Below are 16671 nucleotides of genomic sequence, written 5' to 3' on the forward strand. Positions count from 1 at the left end.
ATGGTTCCCATGCTTTTCTAAAGATAAATTTCCAGGTCATTTCCAGGGTGAAATTAATTTTTTCAAGGTTCACATATGACCATTACTGAATGGAATTAAAGAACATTTTACATTATAAAACATTCATTTTCTAACTTTAAAGATGATTCTCTTTTAAGACTCCAAAACATCCAAGTTTGAAAAGATGATCATGTACAAAACCACAAAATGTATCACACAAAACAAGTTTAATTTTATTCCTATAAATTGGCATGTAATGTCTTTTCAATGCACAGAATAGAAATTCTAACTTGACTTTGCTGACCTGCATTATGTTGTTAAGTGGGAACAACATAATGAACATAAGTTAGTTTTGTTTCCTTTCAAACCTATAATTCTAAAGAATTCCACAGCAATATATATGCATGTTATACAAAGTAAACATTTCCTATTAAAGTATAATAAAAAAAATATGAATCTCTTCTTGTAATGAAAGGAGTATAACCCTGAATTTATCTGTGCCAATAAAATCCCAAACAAGATTTTTGAAACAACCTAATCTTCTCAGGACAATTTGGTTAAACAAATCCATCATTTAAAAAACATTTACAAAATGGTTCATTTAAATTTTGACAAAAGACCTTAAAAATGATATATTTTTTTATAAACAAGGACTGAATTTTCTGTAAAATCCACCTGTCATCTTGTAATTCGATAAACTAGTCCCCAAACATGTATTGATACAGTGGCTTGTATAGTTTTTTAATATATAATACAAGGGATAACAATTTCTCATTTCTTCTGCATTCTATTCAAGATCTGAAAGCAATGCTTCAAGCTACATGTCACTGAGTAATAGTTTCAGACCCAAGTTCAGCTCTGAGATTCGACATTTTGGACAACAAATTTAGCTTAAAACGAACATCAGTCCTTTTTCTAATCCAGGTTTCCTCCAAATATTCCCACCCCATTATTCACATATGGACATTTAAATTGGGTCATAGTAATTGCATATAAAAAATTTGGAATTTGCCACCACCATGCAGTATCAGCATATGGTAGTCACTTACCAGCGGACCTAACAAATTTATACTTAAGTTATAACTACTCATACCTTCATGAAATTGATAAGAAAATGATTTGTTTCTTCTTTGGAAATGTCAAGTATTATAATCATTATGTCTTTAATCTGCTGACGGACTAGACAAAACTATGGCATTGATGAAACCTGACCCGGTACTTGCCATTTGCATTTCTAGTCACATAACTTCACAAATCTCAAACGACGACATCAAAGTCCAATAGTCAAGTGATATCAACAACAAACTTAATTTTAATGTTGTTGTATAAAAATTCAATTATATTAATGAAAGTCAGATACCTTTTGTAAAAACCAGAAAGAACATATAATTCTCAATATATTTACTTTGAGAACTTGACAAGAAGCTTGTCGCTGTCACAGCAGTCTGCCCAGTCTAATTCATCAAGCAGAGAGCACATTGCAAAGTGGTAGTCATATGATACAACAAACTTTGGAAGTTGTTCTCTGAATAAATATGGAGAATTTTGTGTTCTTTTGCTTTTGTATTTTTATTATCACCAGTATACAACTTTCATTTATTATTGTTTCTTTTCTTCTACAACATTTGAAAATGTGGGTTGAGATTTGTCTACTCGTGTGACTAGCAATGCAAATTGCAAGTACCAGGTCATATTTCATCAAAGCTGTAGTTTTTTATCTTGTCTTTCAGCAGATTAAAGACATAACAATTTTAATACTCACAATTTTTGAGAAAATATGTAATTTTCATAATGACTTCATGTAGATGACTCGATTTAACAATGTTTAAGTTCGCATGGCTACCACCGTGTTGGCCTCTTGTGATGCTAGACTAGTTTTCAAACCTTCCATGTAAGGAAAGATAGATCTGACTGAAAATAAAAGTCTACAAGATGAATCTAATGCACCAAGCATTTGGACTGACTCAGCAAACATATTTATGGCAAGTACCCAAATCATCCATACTGCAACCTCTACATATTTTGGTTAGAACTTGATAAATTTAACTCACAATCAAGTTAGTTACAACTTTCTTAACATTTCTTCCAACTTTTTCCCTGATTTCTTGGTAGTGTGGGAACCCTCAAAAAAACTAGAATGCAGGGAGGTTTGGAGGGTTTTAAAGTACTATGAACAGGTAAGTATTCTTGGAGAAACAAAATTTAAGAACAAATTTGCTCTCTCCATAGAATATGTTCCCTGATCAAATTAACATTATGAGAATAGGTAATGGGAGCAGGAAATGCTAACCATCCTACCTATGGGAAGAAATGCTTTAATCCTTATATGAAAGATAATCCACTCCCCAAACTTGAGAGCAGTACAACCAACAGTCATGTAATCCATGACATCAATTCCTGACTAAGATGATGATTATTCAACTCTTCTTACAAATTTTTCCTAGGTAGATAGCTTCATAGCGAAGCTTAAAACTAGTACCATCTGACAGGGGCAAGGGGAAGTAATGGACAAGTGCCAATGCCCTTGATCAATATTATACTGAAAGAAAAGACGATTTCTGTCTTTCTAGTAGGGCTGGATTTTGGAGGTAGCAGAGCTGACTTTACCAACACTAATATGACCAGAAAACATATCTAAAGGAAAAAAAGACAATTTCCTTTTCTAACTGCTGAATGCTGAAACCATTTCCAATATTCTTGACTGATAAATCAGCTCTGGTGGCAGCCATACTGTATGTAAAATCTGCACTAATTTTATTTATGACGAAATAAACACCAACAAAAGACATTTGGTGAAATGAATTAATGACAAGACTTTCAATATGTTCACTGTGGCAGCCATATTGGTTATCAGCGGGGCACCACAAAGAGGTATTCAAGTGAAATGTCTGTCAATTTGACCATCAATTCTGGAGAAATAGTGATAACAAGATTTTCAGGATGGCAGCCATGGTGGCTATGTTGGATGTCAGATCAGCATCATATCAGTCAGGACAAACTAGACAATTTAAGGTGGCGCTCTACAGTTTCATATTTTGCATAGGACAAACTAGACAAATAAGAAGTCTTCTGTTGAAAGACCAAAGCTGATAAGACTTTTCATTTACGAGAAGTACTGATAACATGATTTTCTACACAGCTAATGTGATGACAATATTGGTTCTCCAAGTGGAACCATTTATTTTCTTGTAGGACCAACCAGAAGATCATATAAAATATTCTGTTTAAAACCCCATGTAAATATGATTTTCTGTCTGGAGGGAATATTGATAATACAATATTCAAGTTGACTGTCATGGTGGTCATACTAGACATCAGAACTGCACCATTTTCATTTACGACCTAATCCTAAAATTCTTACTAAACACACTATGAAGATGCAACAATCCATTCAGGAGAAGCACTAATAAGATTTTAATTTGGCCACTGTGGTGGCCGATTGCAAGACAGAGCAGAACCATCTTCTGGTAAAAACTATATATCATAAGAAGTCTTCTAGTGAAAACTCAACATCGATACAACTTTCCATTCAAAAATAGTAGTGATAACAAGATTTTAAAGATGGCTGCCATTGCAGCCACAATGGATAAGAGACTGGCACATTTATTATGTAGACATCAATAGAAATCTTTCAGAGAAACCCCATGTTTTAAATGACCATTCAGTCAGGAGTAATGATAAGAATTTTAAATTGGCTTCTGTTGCTGCCACACTGAATGTCTGAACAGGGCCATTTTCAGTTAGGACTAAACAGCCAATGGGATGAATGTGTGTTTAAAGTTTAATGGCAATGTATACCCATTTGCAAAGTTGCTCCATCTGCTACAAGATTATCTGCAATAAGCTTTCCAATCTGTACTTCCTCGTCTGACAATTTTTCCTTCTTCAATTCATGAAGAGGCACATCTTCCCAAACCATAGCATCAATGTGGGATTCGTGGATGACTCCATCACCGAAAGTCCTTGGCATGTGTTTATTCACTTGTGCTGAAAACAAATATGAAATCTATCAATTTTGTTCAAACTTTAATGTAGCTGATTTCTCTCATTTGAATTTAAGTGCAACACATTTTGCCCATGGGAGAAAGTTATGAAGGATATACCATTCTCACATGAGAAAAATAAAAGACACTATATATGACATCATGAACCGGCACAAAATTATTAGCAGTTCTGAGTTTTAAAAGACAGATTTTCTAGCTTGTAAACAGTAATTGTTGTTTAGAATCAATTCTTTCTTATAACCACCATCTTTTTTTCCAATCAATGTTGTATCGTTATAAATAAATAACATTAGTTTTTCCAGCCTCTATTCCTACTGGATAACATGTTTCCTTTGTGCCCATTGTTATGTATTCATTAGATGTAGAAGTTTAAGTAAAACTTTTTAATACTGGGTTAAGAATGATTTCCTAACAGTACAAAATAAGTTGTGACATACAATCAGTAAGTAAAAACATTCTCTAAAGACATATTGGTCACTGTGATGGAATGATGACAAGTAAGTGGGTCCAATATATTTTTTTAAACAAAAAATGGATGGAGGAAAAAATTAGCCACTGCACATAACTTGTATCAGATGATGCAATGAGGCTGTGGTGATTTTATAAACATCAAATTTTAAAGAAATTCCATGCATGGATGCAAGAAATGACGTGAAAATATAAATCACCCAAGTAAAAAATGCAAAACAAGAAAATCAAAATTTCTTTTGACATAAATCTTTCAAATCAATGATTATTCATTAGGAGTGTCCCCTTATTTAGCTCATAATCTTTATTATAATAGCACAAATGGTGTCCTGTTACATCACCAACCAATTAATGATCACAATTTTCATATCCTGAACCAAAGGTTCTATATTCTATGACTGATTCTCGGTACCTCAATTATCAAGAGTCAAAACATACGTTGTTGTCATTGATGGACAAAAATTGCACTGATGTCTAACATTCATCCTTTTCTAAGCCAAAAAGTTATTTTAGTAGCAATGAGAAACGATCGCTATTTCTCTGGAAATAAATTGCCCGTAACCTGATGTTTCAAAATTAAGCAACATGGGCAACTTAAAATTAAGTGAAATCTTTAAATTTTGTCTTCTAGGTAGGTAGGTAGGTGGGTGGGTGGGTAGGTATTTACATATGTGTTCTATGTGTGTGTTTTCAGCAGGATCATAATCCATTGGTTGTTTTGTGGGTTTAATCCCACTGCGACGTGAATCGCAGAAACAGTCGTGAAATTCACGCCAAAAATCATGAGGTTTGGCAGCTATGTAAGAGCCTTTTCAACACCTTGTCTTTTCAATCATTATTGATTCCAATGTACCATCTTTCACTGATGATCTGAATTGTGTACGATTTTGTTTTACCGAACTAAAAATCCTTTCACAATCAGCATTACAGTGTGGTAAAGAAAGAAGTCCTATCATAAAATATCTTTGCAATTTTACTGTCTGGAAAAGTGTGAAATAAATTCCCAGCATCATTAGCAATTGAAAGAGAAAGGTTCCTTTCTAAAAGAAATTTAGCAAAATGAGCTTCTGATCAAATTACATTAAGGTTTTCTTTGTTATTTATAAACATTGTTAGGTTCAGGCTGTCCATGCCCAATAGTGAAATCACCATTACACAATTTGCAAAATGCAAACTTTTCTCCTTTACTAGACAGTTCTCGCGAATTTAAACATAATGGCATAAATGTCTTTCCAGTTGTTTTCTATTCTTCTTGCCTTCCTTTTTGACATGACAAAGATGAGATACAGTGATATCAGCACATGCTTTGTGCATCCAATATGGTGTTTAAAGACTGGAAAAGTGGCCTCAATTTCAAATGAACCAATCATAATTTAGAACTCTACATACCTATAGACATGTACTACATTTACTTTAAGAATGGAACCCGCTGCCCATTCTAAACAGAAAATTGCAAGGAAAGTTTTGATTTTTTATTAAATTACAAAACAAATTTTTAACACAGAAAATGTACACCTATATTCAGGTCCCAAAAAACAGGACAGATACAGGAAAAATGGGACAAATGGAAGCTATGGAAAAGTCATCATCTTATAAATGAAAAAAGGGTGGGGATGCAAATCCAGGTAAAGAAATAGGTCAGCAGAGTTGGGGACAGGGTGCCACAACGCTCTTAATCTACTGAACTGGCAACACAGCACTCTTCGTTCTGGTAGACATGAGCTCTAAGAAGATAGATTTCTATGTGCAAAATTTGATACGAAGAAGAAATAAAAAAGGACAGAGAGAAAAAGAATGATATATAGCTGAAGATGTGTAAAAATGCAGGATCAAGTGAAACAAAACTTGCTCAAGAAATTCTTTTAACTTTAAATCCAGACTTTTTAAAAACATAAAATACTTACCAATGATGTACTTGGCATTTTGAATGGCTGACCTAGCACAATCCACACTAGTTCCAAGTGAACAGAAGCCATGTTTATCTGGGGGAGTGACAGTCACCATGGCTACATCAAGGTTGATGATTTTCCGCCGAAAGAGAACGGGAATTTCGCTAAGAAAAATTGGGATGGCATCTGCTCTACCATCTTGGATGGCTTTTCTAGCATTGGAACCAACAAAAAGGGAATTAGAACGGAACATGCCTGAAACAGGAATGAATGACATTAAAAAGTGTAAACAATACTGCAAGACACTATGAGCTTCACTTTGAGCTCTGACACATGTAACCTGAATTGTAATCAAGAATGAAGGGTCTTAACTAAGTGTACCTCCATTGCTGTCTTTGGTAAGAGTCACATAACTCCAGCTAAAATTTCCAGACTAAACATGGAAACCAATTATTTGCCACATAACATATGCTTTGATTTGCCAGTAAAAGCAACTGGCAGGAGGACTGCAAATTAACAGCCACACTAGTAAAATTTGAATTCCTACTGAAGTTGTCTTAGGTCTCGCCTATATTTATGCATATAAAATAACCTCATAATCTCACAATTTTCACAATGTAGATGCAGGTGATGGAAAGAGTAATTGATATGTCTTGCTATACAAGAGAATGGGAGAGATTAACCAGAATTCTGCAGAATGCTCTAATTTACCTGCTTCACAGTGACCTTATTCAATCAACCAGAATGCTTTGTCTTACCTGCTTCAGAGGCTTGTTCCAGTAACACAACAAAGGTTCTTGACTGGGAAAGGTAGGTAACCTAACCTACTTGCATCTGTGATGACCAGTACCCACCTAAGATGAATGTTTATTCATGAAGTTTATCACCATACATGTAAAATAGTCAGAGACTCTAAGCTAAGTGCAAAAACTTGTAACTGATGTTTAAATCAACCACAATAACAAAACTGTCATAAAAGTGATCTATCTATATATTGTCTATGCTGTGCAGGTGAGACAAAACAAAATAATCTATTACACCCCACCCTCAATAAGTTACTGGAACATGATTGACAGTGGGAACAAAAAAAAGGACAATAATAAATGTTGCCCAATAATTCAAAAACTATATATAAGTTATCACATACCTTTTTATCATACTGTAAAGTAAGAAAGTTTTAAAATTATTTCAGTCCATTAATGAACTGGTAGATTTCCTTGGCTTTGATAAATTTTGGCATCAAAAGCTCCACATCAAGTCCATGTAACCATGCAAGCTAGTGGTGAATCCCCAATGACCAATGTATACAGTGCAAGGTCCAAATGAAGCCAATCCATTTACGACATATTAAATATAATATGAAACCAATGCATTTACAACATTTAAATATAACATGAAGCCAATGCATTTACGACATGTTAAATATAAAATGAAGATAATATATTTATGACATGTTAAATATAAAATCAAGCCAATATACTTACAACACATTAAATATAAAATGAAGCCAATATATTTAGGACACGTTAAATATAAAATGAAGCCAATATATTTACGACACGTTAAATATAAAATGAAGCCAATATATTTACGACACGTTAAATATAAAATGAAGCCAATATATTTAGGACACGTTAAATATAAAATGAAGCCAAGATATTTATGACACGTTAAACATAAAATGAAGCCAATATATTTACAACACATTAAATATAAAATGAAGCCAATATATTTACAACTCGTTAAATATAAAATAAAGCCAATATATTTACGACTCGTTAAATATAAAATGAAGCCAATATATTTACAATTGATATTAACCTGCAGCACAATATATTTCACTTGTTTTCCAGACTGAATAAAATATCAGATGACTCTTAAAGTCACAATTTAGTAATCACACTTTATTTGTAAATCAAAGAATAAAAACTGATATTACTTGTCTAGTTTTGTCCAGTTTATTTCTGTCCATCATAAAGCACATTAGAACAAAAGCTCCACTGTATTTATTTCCAATGGTCATCTACCATTCATTAAAACCTGCATAAATATAACCCAGAATAGTCACATATTTTGCTATTTAAAAAAAAATGGAAATAGGTGTCGTAGGATTGATACAGAAAGCTGGAGGAATAATACGGTTTAATAGTGAGTGAGAAAGCAGAAGTTTGGTTTCATAGTACTAAACAACTCAATAATTTAATTATATTCCAATGCCTAAATCACAGCAGTATATGAAACAAAAGAAAATAAGAATATTTTATGCTAGTTTATTGTTTAACTAAATTACTGTCTGCTGTGACCAGAGAAAGCTCTGGGTATATTGCCTTAAGGATCCCAAAGACAGTGAATACTGTATTCTCCTGTTCTCCAAATCTTCTTGATACGCGTCATTTGACAGTGACAATGGAAAATAGTTTGTACTTAAGATATCAGTAGTATTCAGCAATTAAATGTTCTTATATGTTTAAACACTCTTGCAACTTCAGGTGCTGAAGTCATGAAAACATTCACATGTCAAAATGGTTAACCTAAAAGAGACTGCAACATGGAATTTTCATTTTCTGAATCTTTTACTCATTTAACTTCACACACTATCTACCAGCATTTAGTATAACAAGTTCAATTTTTTTTTATAAATCTTCATATATTTCAATTAAAAATATGTAATTAAATGACACAATTGTATCTTTGCTTAAATGTAGTCCAATTTGCCATTAATTCAACCTCGAAAATATGTGGCTGACAAAGACAGTACACTGGCAGACTACTACAATCCTTTAACATTTGACTGCCTGATATGCCATTTTAAAACAAAAATGTTCATCACTATTTTATAGTATTTATCACCTCTAGCAACTCTGGCCAGTGATAGCATCAAACACAGATGCGGAAAAAACAGGCACTAAGAAAAGTAGTTGATGTATTCCTCAATCTGACAGAAAAGACCTCCTAGTGTTGCAAAGGGATCACAATTTGAGGGTCACAGGGCAAAAAGCTATGGGAAACCCAAGATCCCATGCTCAAGGTGAAACTGATCCCCCTTTCCATGCCACACATATTACTGAAATATCATAAATATCTCTGGGTATTAGTTTTTGTTTTGTCTCACTGCTTCTGTACTAATCAATAAATCCAAAGACAAAAAAGGAAACAAGTACAAGATTGACAGAAATCATGGAACTAACTTTCACCTAATGCAGACATCACAATAATTCAAGTTCCCAATACGAGGCCTCAAATATGATTAATCAAAAGCGATTATGTAATGTTAAAGGGAACTTTGTGAACTGAGATATACAGTGCTTGATTTTCATGTTTATGGCATCAACTATTCGGCTGGCCACAAAGGTAAATGTCCTTGTAATTGAAAAATAGCTATTTTTCATATTTGTTAGAGTCCTTGTTTCTATCAAGTACACAATGTAAGATCATTTTCCTTGTTTACCTTCTCTCTCAAGATACTGAAATACAATTACATTTGGACTAAAATCGTTGTGTCGTGCTTCAGGTTCTGTAGTATGGTTACAGCTGTTGCTATGCAACTGGTATTAACGCATCAAATGTGTGTCTGTCTGAATGCAGAAACCATCTTTGTTGTAAAATGGTCAACTGACCCTTTCTGCCACCACCTGATACCGTTCAATCAATCTGATTACCGGTAGGAATAGAAGTCATAAAAAGAATTAAGTAACATGTCAGAAACTCAAAGCTGAGCATAAATGTCCCAAAATTTTCATTATTACTCCCCCCCCCCAAAAAAAAACATTTAACTGAAATGTTCCAAAACTTATAGTGCATGAAAAATTATTTAACAAAACATAACTGAGGTTGCCATAACTTTTTAGATGTCCCAATATGCAGAGTACAGTAATATGATGTACTTAGTTCAAATGCACCATTAATTAAGTCCATGGAGACCAATCTTAGAAATACAAGACAGCTGGACCCTACCTTCATATTCAGGCTTATTGTAGAGTCCTGGGCCTTCTGTATGAATATGTATGATCTCCACATTTCGAATTCCAATTGCCTTCCCATGGGAGGTCATGGCCTCTATGAGCTTCAGTGGTGTTGCTGCTGCTCCATGAACAAACACCCTATGACCTAGATAAAATAAAAATGGTAGAGAAATGCCTACAGTTTTTAATATGAAGGGTCACACAAATGGGATGCCTACAGCAAAGTGGAAAACAGAAAGTAGTTTAGGAGATGCAGCAATAACTTGCATGAATTGACAGATAATATACTATGGACAACAGTCCAAAAGCTCTTCTGGTATACCACTAGTAGAGCTAAAGACTTTGGAACAATGTTACAATAATTACAAGCAGGAAATCTATGTGTGAAAATGTCAAAACATGCACAATTTTTATTTGATCAGCAATCTAAGTTTACACTGTTTTTAGATGGGGCAATGTGGTAGTCATCCTGAACAAATTATGAAACTAACTGCAAATAAAATAGTTATAATTGAAAATACATGCCAAAATGTGTCTGAATCAAGTCCAAATATTGTCTACGTGTAAAAGCCAGACACAGTTCCAGTTTATAATAAATAGTGCTAACATCCCTGAGATGGATAAAAAATGTGTCAAAATTAGGTGATACTGGTAAAATAGTATCTAGGAACATGCTTAGACTCCAAGAATATATACCACAGTTTAGTCAAGGTTCTTTCTGAGCCACAATGACCTTAACATTTGACCCCAAAATCAACAGGTCTACTCCATACCTTAAGTGTAAGCCCTCCATAAACTCTAGCCCATGTATATACATGTAGTTGAAAACTGAAACATTTGTGAAGAAGCCATTGTTGTTCTTTTAGTCAGTGATCTTGACATTTGTCTTTATGACCTCTAAATTACAGGATTATTCCTGCAAGCAATTGAGAAAGTTTTGTCACGGTCTGTGGTGTAGAGCAAATGTTACTGTGTGGAACCCATTGTTCATTCTTTTAGTCACAGTGACCTTAACCTTTTACCTTTAACCCCAAGACTGAGAGGCTTTTTAATTAACCTAAGTGCAAGTTTGGTGACTGTAGATAGTGGAGAACTCGAGTTATTCTTCAGAAACCATTTTTCTTGTTTCAGTTAGAGGTTGTGCCCTTAGACCTTTGGATCCTCAAGTTAATTATTCTTTGTTACCGCAAACAAAAGCCATTTCACAAAGGTTCATAATGCAGATACTAAGCAACTCAAATTATTATGCAGAAACCAAACTATATATCATCATCATATAATTCTCTGCACCAAAGGTGGGCATATAAAAACAAGAGTCTCGCTAGGGGATTGAAATTCTACTTACTGCAAAGAATTTCCAAGAATTTAAGATAAGATCATTCTTTTCCTTGAAACTAGGACCCAACGTGGTAGTCATACTGGATGTCCAATCAGTACCATTTTCACTTAGGTGCAGCTAAACATCATATGAAGTCCTGTAGTGAAAACCCACACTGATATGACCATCCATCTAGGAGTAGCAATAACAATATTTTCAAAATGGCCATATTGGAGGTCAGATTCACACCATTTTAATTTAGAACCAACTATATATCTTAAACAGATTTCCAGTAGAAACCACATGTCAGTACCACTTTACACTGAGGATAAATATTGATAAGATTTTCAAGATGGTTACCTTGGTGGCCATACTGGATGTCAGATCGGTACCATTTTTTATTTAGGGTCAACTAGTCATCATAAAAGGTCTTCTGTGAAAACTTTGTGCTGACAGAACCTTCCACTCAGGAAGTAGCAATAACAAAATTTAAAAAGGCTACCATGATGGCCATACTGGATGTCAGATTAGTACCATTTTCATTTAGGACATGAAAAGAAGTTATTTAGTGAAAACCTGATGTTGCTATGACCATCCATTCAGGAGTTGCAATAACATGTTTTCATGATGGCCATATTACATATCCATGAGGCACCATTTTCACATATGACCAACCTAACATCATTGGAAATCTAAACACCACATGTCAAAATGACTGAATAAATTTCAAACATGGTATTTCCTTTACTTTACACATGGTCTTATGTACATATTCCAAGCTAGGTTTAAAATTGTATATGGCAGCTGGCTTTCACAGACTTGTTTGGTGTGTCAACTCACTGGGTGAATGTAATAAAATCAGCCAGATATGCCATATAACACAACTGTAACAAAATCCATAATCTAGTTCCAACAGATATAGCGAATATCCACTGCACATAATAGACATCCACCATTTGTAGTGAACACTTAATGCCTTTCCCTATGTCTACATCCACAGTATTGAATGGGCAATCTGAAATCCATAGTATGTGCAAAAGTATGGTAAATGCATATACGTGAACTGCATTTGAGTCACAGCACATGGTGCCAGTGATGGCATAAAAACAAGCATAGTAGCTCAAATTGAATGTCATTTCTTCATTATAAATTATGTTAAAATGAAAGTACATAAATGAATCAGCATAAATTGAGGGTCATCTATATATTTGTTTTGTTCTTTTTTTTCATGAAGACTTTGCAAATATATACTCTTTAAATCAAATCACAAGTACAATGCTAAGTCAAGGCAACATTATAACAAACCTTTTCTTCCAGAGCTGTAAAAGTAGAGTTACATTGTTAAAATTTCTAGATGCACAAGGATTTTGAACCAGCTATCAATGGCTGATGCAAAGGCTGGATGCCAAAGTAAAAAGTAGTCCTAATGGTGATTCCTCAAATAAAAGCTATCAAGGCTAAATGTCATCATTAAACTGGTCTTAGTTGTAATTCTCAAACAGAAGTTATCAAGGCTAAATGTCATCACTAAAGTGGTCTTAGTTGTAATTCTCAAACAGAAGTTATCAAGGCAAAATGTCATCATAAAAGTGGTCTTAGTTGTAATTCTCAAACAGATGATATCAAGGCTGGATATCAGTAAAAGTGGTATTTGTATATAATCATGGGAAATTAAAAACAAAATGATACACTTTAACTTTTGTGTAAATGCAAAATGCCTTAATGTGATGAAAACGTTTTCTTTGGAAATGCCCCAATTACAACCAGGTTCATTTGGAAGTATCACAAATGTTGAAAGGGTCCCAGACACAGGGATTATCGTACCAAGCATGCAAACAATACTAATTAAATCACAGCTGAATCACCAGCAAGTCAGAAGAGAAACTACCAACAAAGATCTTCTGTGGTGAGCTTAAGTACGGAAAGTGATTTCAAAGTGATCAGAAGAAACATTTCAAAGATTTCCTCAAGTCATCCATGAAGCATTTCAATAATGACCTAGAGTCTTGGGAAAATCTCACTCCACCTGGCACAGTTTTTATTATCCCCTTTAAAATACCATACATGATCAGTTTTTTAAAAACAGGTTCCAATTAAAACGAGTTCTGCAAGGGGAGTTAATTTAAGAAAGCCCATTCGTCCTTTCAAAAATTAAGAACATTCCTTTGTTGATAGCCAGCCATAAAAAATATGAGACCATGCTTCTGAAATTTAACAATTTCACCAGGTTCTTGAAGTGTTATGCCTAAATAAACATTATTGGAAATGTTACTTATTACTGATCCATGAGTAAAATCAGTAATTTGTCTTTGTGGTTGTTTTCATTTAATTCTGTATACAATCACTGCTCAAACAATAGCCAACATGCGTTTCATCTTTAACTGCACACACAACCAAGCAGCAGACAATGCGATGGTTGATAAAAGATTCTCACAATTTAATAAACATCAAACAATGAAAGCCACCAACATGTTTGCTGGGCTTGGCAGTGTTATTAGACGCAATCAGTTGACCAGTAAATAACGTCCACTTTATTAGCTGGAAATAGAAAGGGTATGAAATTGTATATGCTTTCAGCTTATTTTATAAAAGTGACTTCTGACCTTTGCAGGCCTACTCCTACTGCACATAGTTCTCAGGTTTTTACATGTGTATGGTGTTTACTTATGAAGTTGTTATTAATTTCCTGTTTGTTATAAAAATATTTTACCATTATGAAAAAGCAAGATCAGAAATGCAAGTAGTTTTCTGCACTTTGCGCAATGATTAGTATAGTAGTTTTCGCATGTTTCTTTCAATATTCACAAAATCTGAAGTAAAAGGTAAATGCATGCTGAAAGCATGTGTTGATTGTTAATTATTCTTGCTGTTGTTGTTCAAACATATAGACATAGAAGTGTTAATTATTGGAAATTTACAATGGATAAATGAATATGGAAACGCATATGAGAAAATTTTAGCAGTATGAAATTTGTACAAACACCATTCATAGACACTGGAATACAATGAACCATACACATGCTTCATGTCTCTTAACCTAATTTTGCTGTTATTTTTTCCCATTGAATTCAGACACATAAAGATCCGTGACAAAATTATTGAATAGTTTAAATATGTATGCAATTTTTGCAATGGAATTACATGTATTATTGATTAATTGCAAGCCCCAATGGTATGATATCAGATGGCAAGTAAACAGTGTCAATACTCTGTTCATGCTATATATTAGATGTTGAATTCAGACACAATGATCTGAGACAAAATTATTGAATATTGTAAATCTGTGTGCAATTTTTCAATGGAATTACATGCATTATGGATGAACTGCATGCCACAACGGCACAGTAGCAAACGGTGTCGATACCTTATTCATCATATACAACAGACGTGAATGCACGTATACGTGCCAACAAGTTGTTCTCTGAAAATAGTAAATTACTATAAAACCCCACATTACACACCCCTGCTACTAACATGATCCAATTTTTGGGACCCCAATTATCGCGTTAAAGCGGGGTTCCACTGTGTGTGTGTGTGTGTGTGTGTGTGTATATATATATATATATATGTGTGTGTGTGTGTGTGTGTGTGTGTGTGTATATATATATATAACTTTTTCAACAAAAACTTTTTTCGTAGATTATTAAGTTTTTTCTTCTTTAATATTGAAACAAGAGATCAATTTTGCTGAAAAGGATTAAATTATTTCATTCACTCTCTTTTGACTCATCTTTTGGCTAAAACTGTCATTTATTATCACTCTTAGCAAATGGTTTTACTTTTAGAATGCTGACTTTAGGTCTTAAGAGGAAAACAGTCTGGATTTAATAACATCTGCCGTTTTGACATTGTTAGTTATTTTTATATCCAGCTCGTGCTCGTTAATGCCATAGTTTCCAACCTAAATGTACCAGCCAGGAGGCGAAAAACTGGGTACAGATTTTTTTTTTCTTCTCGTATATATAACTGACATGTTATAAGGTTAGTCCTACATGTAACACATAGAACATTTTGATTTTGTTTAGGTGCTAAACATAAATAATAAAAAAAAACCATAAATATCAGCGTCAGGTCTTACTGGTAGGACTAGTTATAAGGTATATGTCTGCTGTTTATTTGTTGGAGAGGGGGATTAGAAGGCCTCGAGTGTCACAACTTGCATATTATCAATTTTGTTGTGTACCTATGACACGGAGCAAAACTACACCATACTTATTTAATTAGTTGATTTGGTGGCTGAAAGTGCCTCTTTTTTTTTTTTTTAATATGCTACAAAATAACACTGGTTGTAGGCCAGCTGTACTTACAGTTGGCCTCAGACGTCAATAGACATACCAACCTGACTGCACAACTTGCACCGCCTCATCTGCAGTTTTCCGGTCTGGAGTACGATCCGGCAGAGGGTGGAAAGGCTCAGGAGCATACAAATAGAAAGCTCTATTCACCGGGAAAAAGGTCCACTTCGGGCTGACCTGCAAAAGCCTTCTGTAGGCCATGTTTACCGCAGCGGTATGTCCTTGACATTATCATGCAGTTAGGTTATTTAAGGTGACAGGCTCTTTGCGATCGAAACATCTCGGCCATTTGCCCCAGATGGTGAAATCTACTTGACGAAAAAGACCAAGATGTTCTGATTGCAGCTCAATTCATCTGTGTCAGACAAACGCTCACCGTTATAGTACGATCCAGTTGGGGGCACTCGCCAGTTGTAATGTAATTTTTAGTGACATTATGTAAGGTGAAGTTGTTTGCATTTAAAACATGCACAGTGGAGAGAATGTTGGTATACCACTATACTACTTTAATGTAACGTGGCTGATATTTATTTGGATATTGTACTTTTGGAAATTGTACATGATCTAGGCACACTGCTAAATAAAATGACTGCTCCCTTCTGCTAAAAATAATCAGCCTGAATTAGTCTAAAGTACAAGCAGCAGGAAGGGCGAACAGACCAATGGTCGAAAAACGTCCAAATGTCGAAAATAAGCCTTCCTACAAATGACCGAAAAATAAATAGCGTCGACAAA

The 16671-nt window shown here is 34.3% G+C and overlaps 1 protein-coding gene across 1 annotated transcript in view; it reads right to left on the bottom strand.

Annotated features, from left to right (window-relative positions):
* LOC149781785 (succinyl-CoA:acetate/propanoyl-CoA:succinate CoA transferase-like) overlaps positions 1–16170 on the bottom strand; it is a 31168-nt gene extending 14998 nt beyond the window's left edge. The window contains exons 1-4 of the mRNA XM_089935944.1: positions 15981–16170; positions 10316–10468; positions 6377–6616; positions 3799–3987 (exon numbers count right to left, since the gene is read on the bottom strand). Coding sequence (XP_089792070.1) covers positions 3799–3987; positions 6377–6616; positions 10316–10468; positions 15981–16137 — 739 coding nt within the window. The 5' untranslated portion in view covers positions 16138–16170. The remainder of the gene's footprint in view (positions 1–3798; positions 3988–6376; positions 6617–10315; positions 10469–15980) is intronic.
* Between the last annotated feature and the right edge of the window lie 501 nt (positions 16171–16671).

This window comes from Sinohyriopsis cumingii, chromosome 15 (genome assembly GCF_028554795.1).
Source record: "Sinohyriopsis cumingii isolate HCF-2022 chromosome 15, ASM2855479v2, whole genome shotgun sequence".
Classification (NCBI taxonomy): domain Eukaryota; kingdom Metazoa; phylum Mollusca; class Bivalvia; order Unionida; family Unionidae; genus Sinohyriopsis; species Sinohyriopsis cumingii.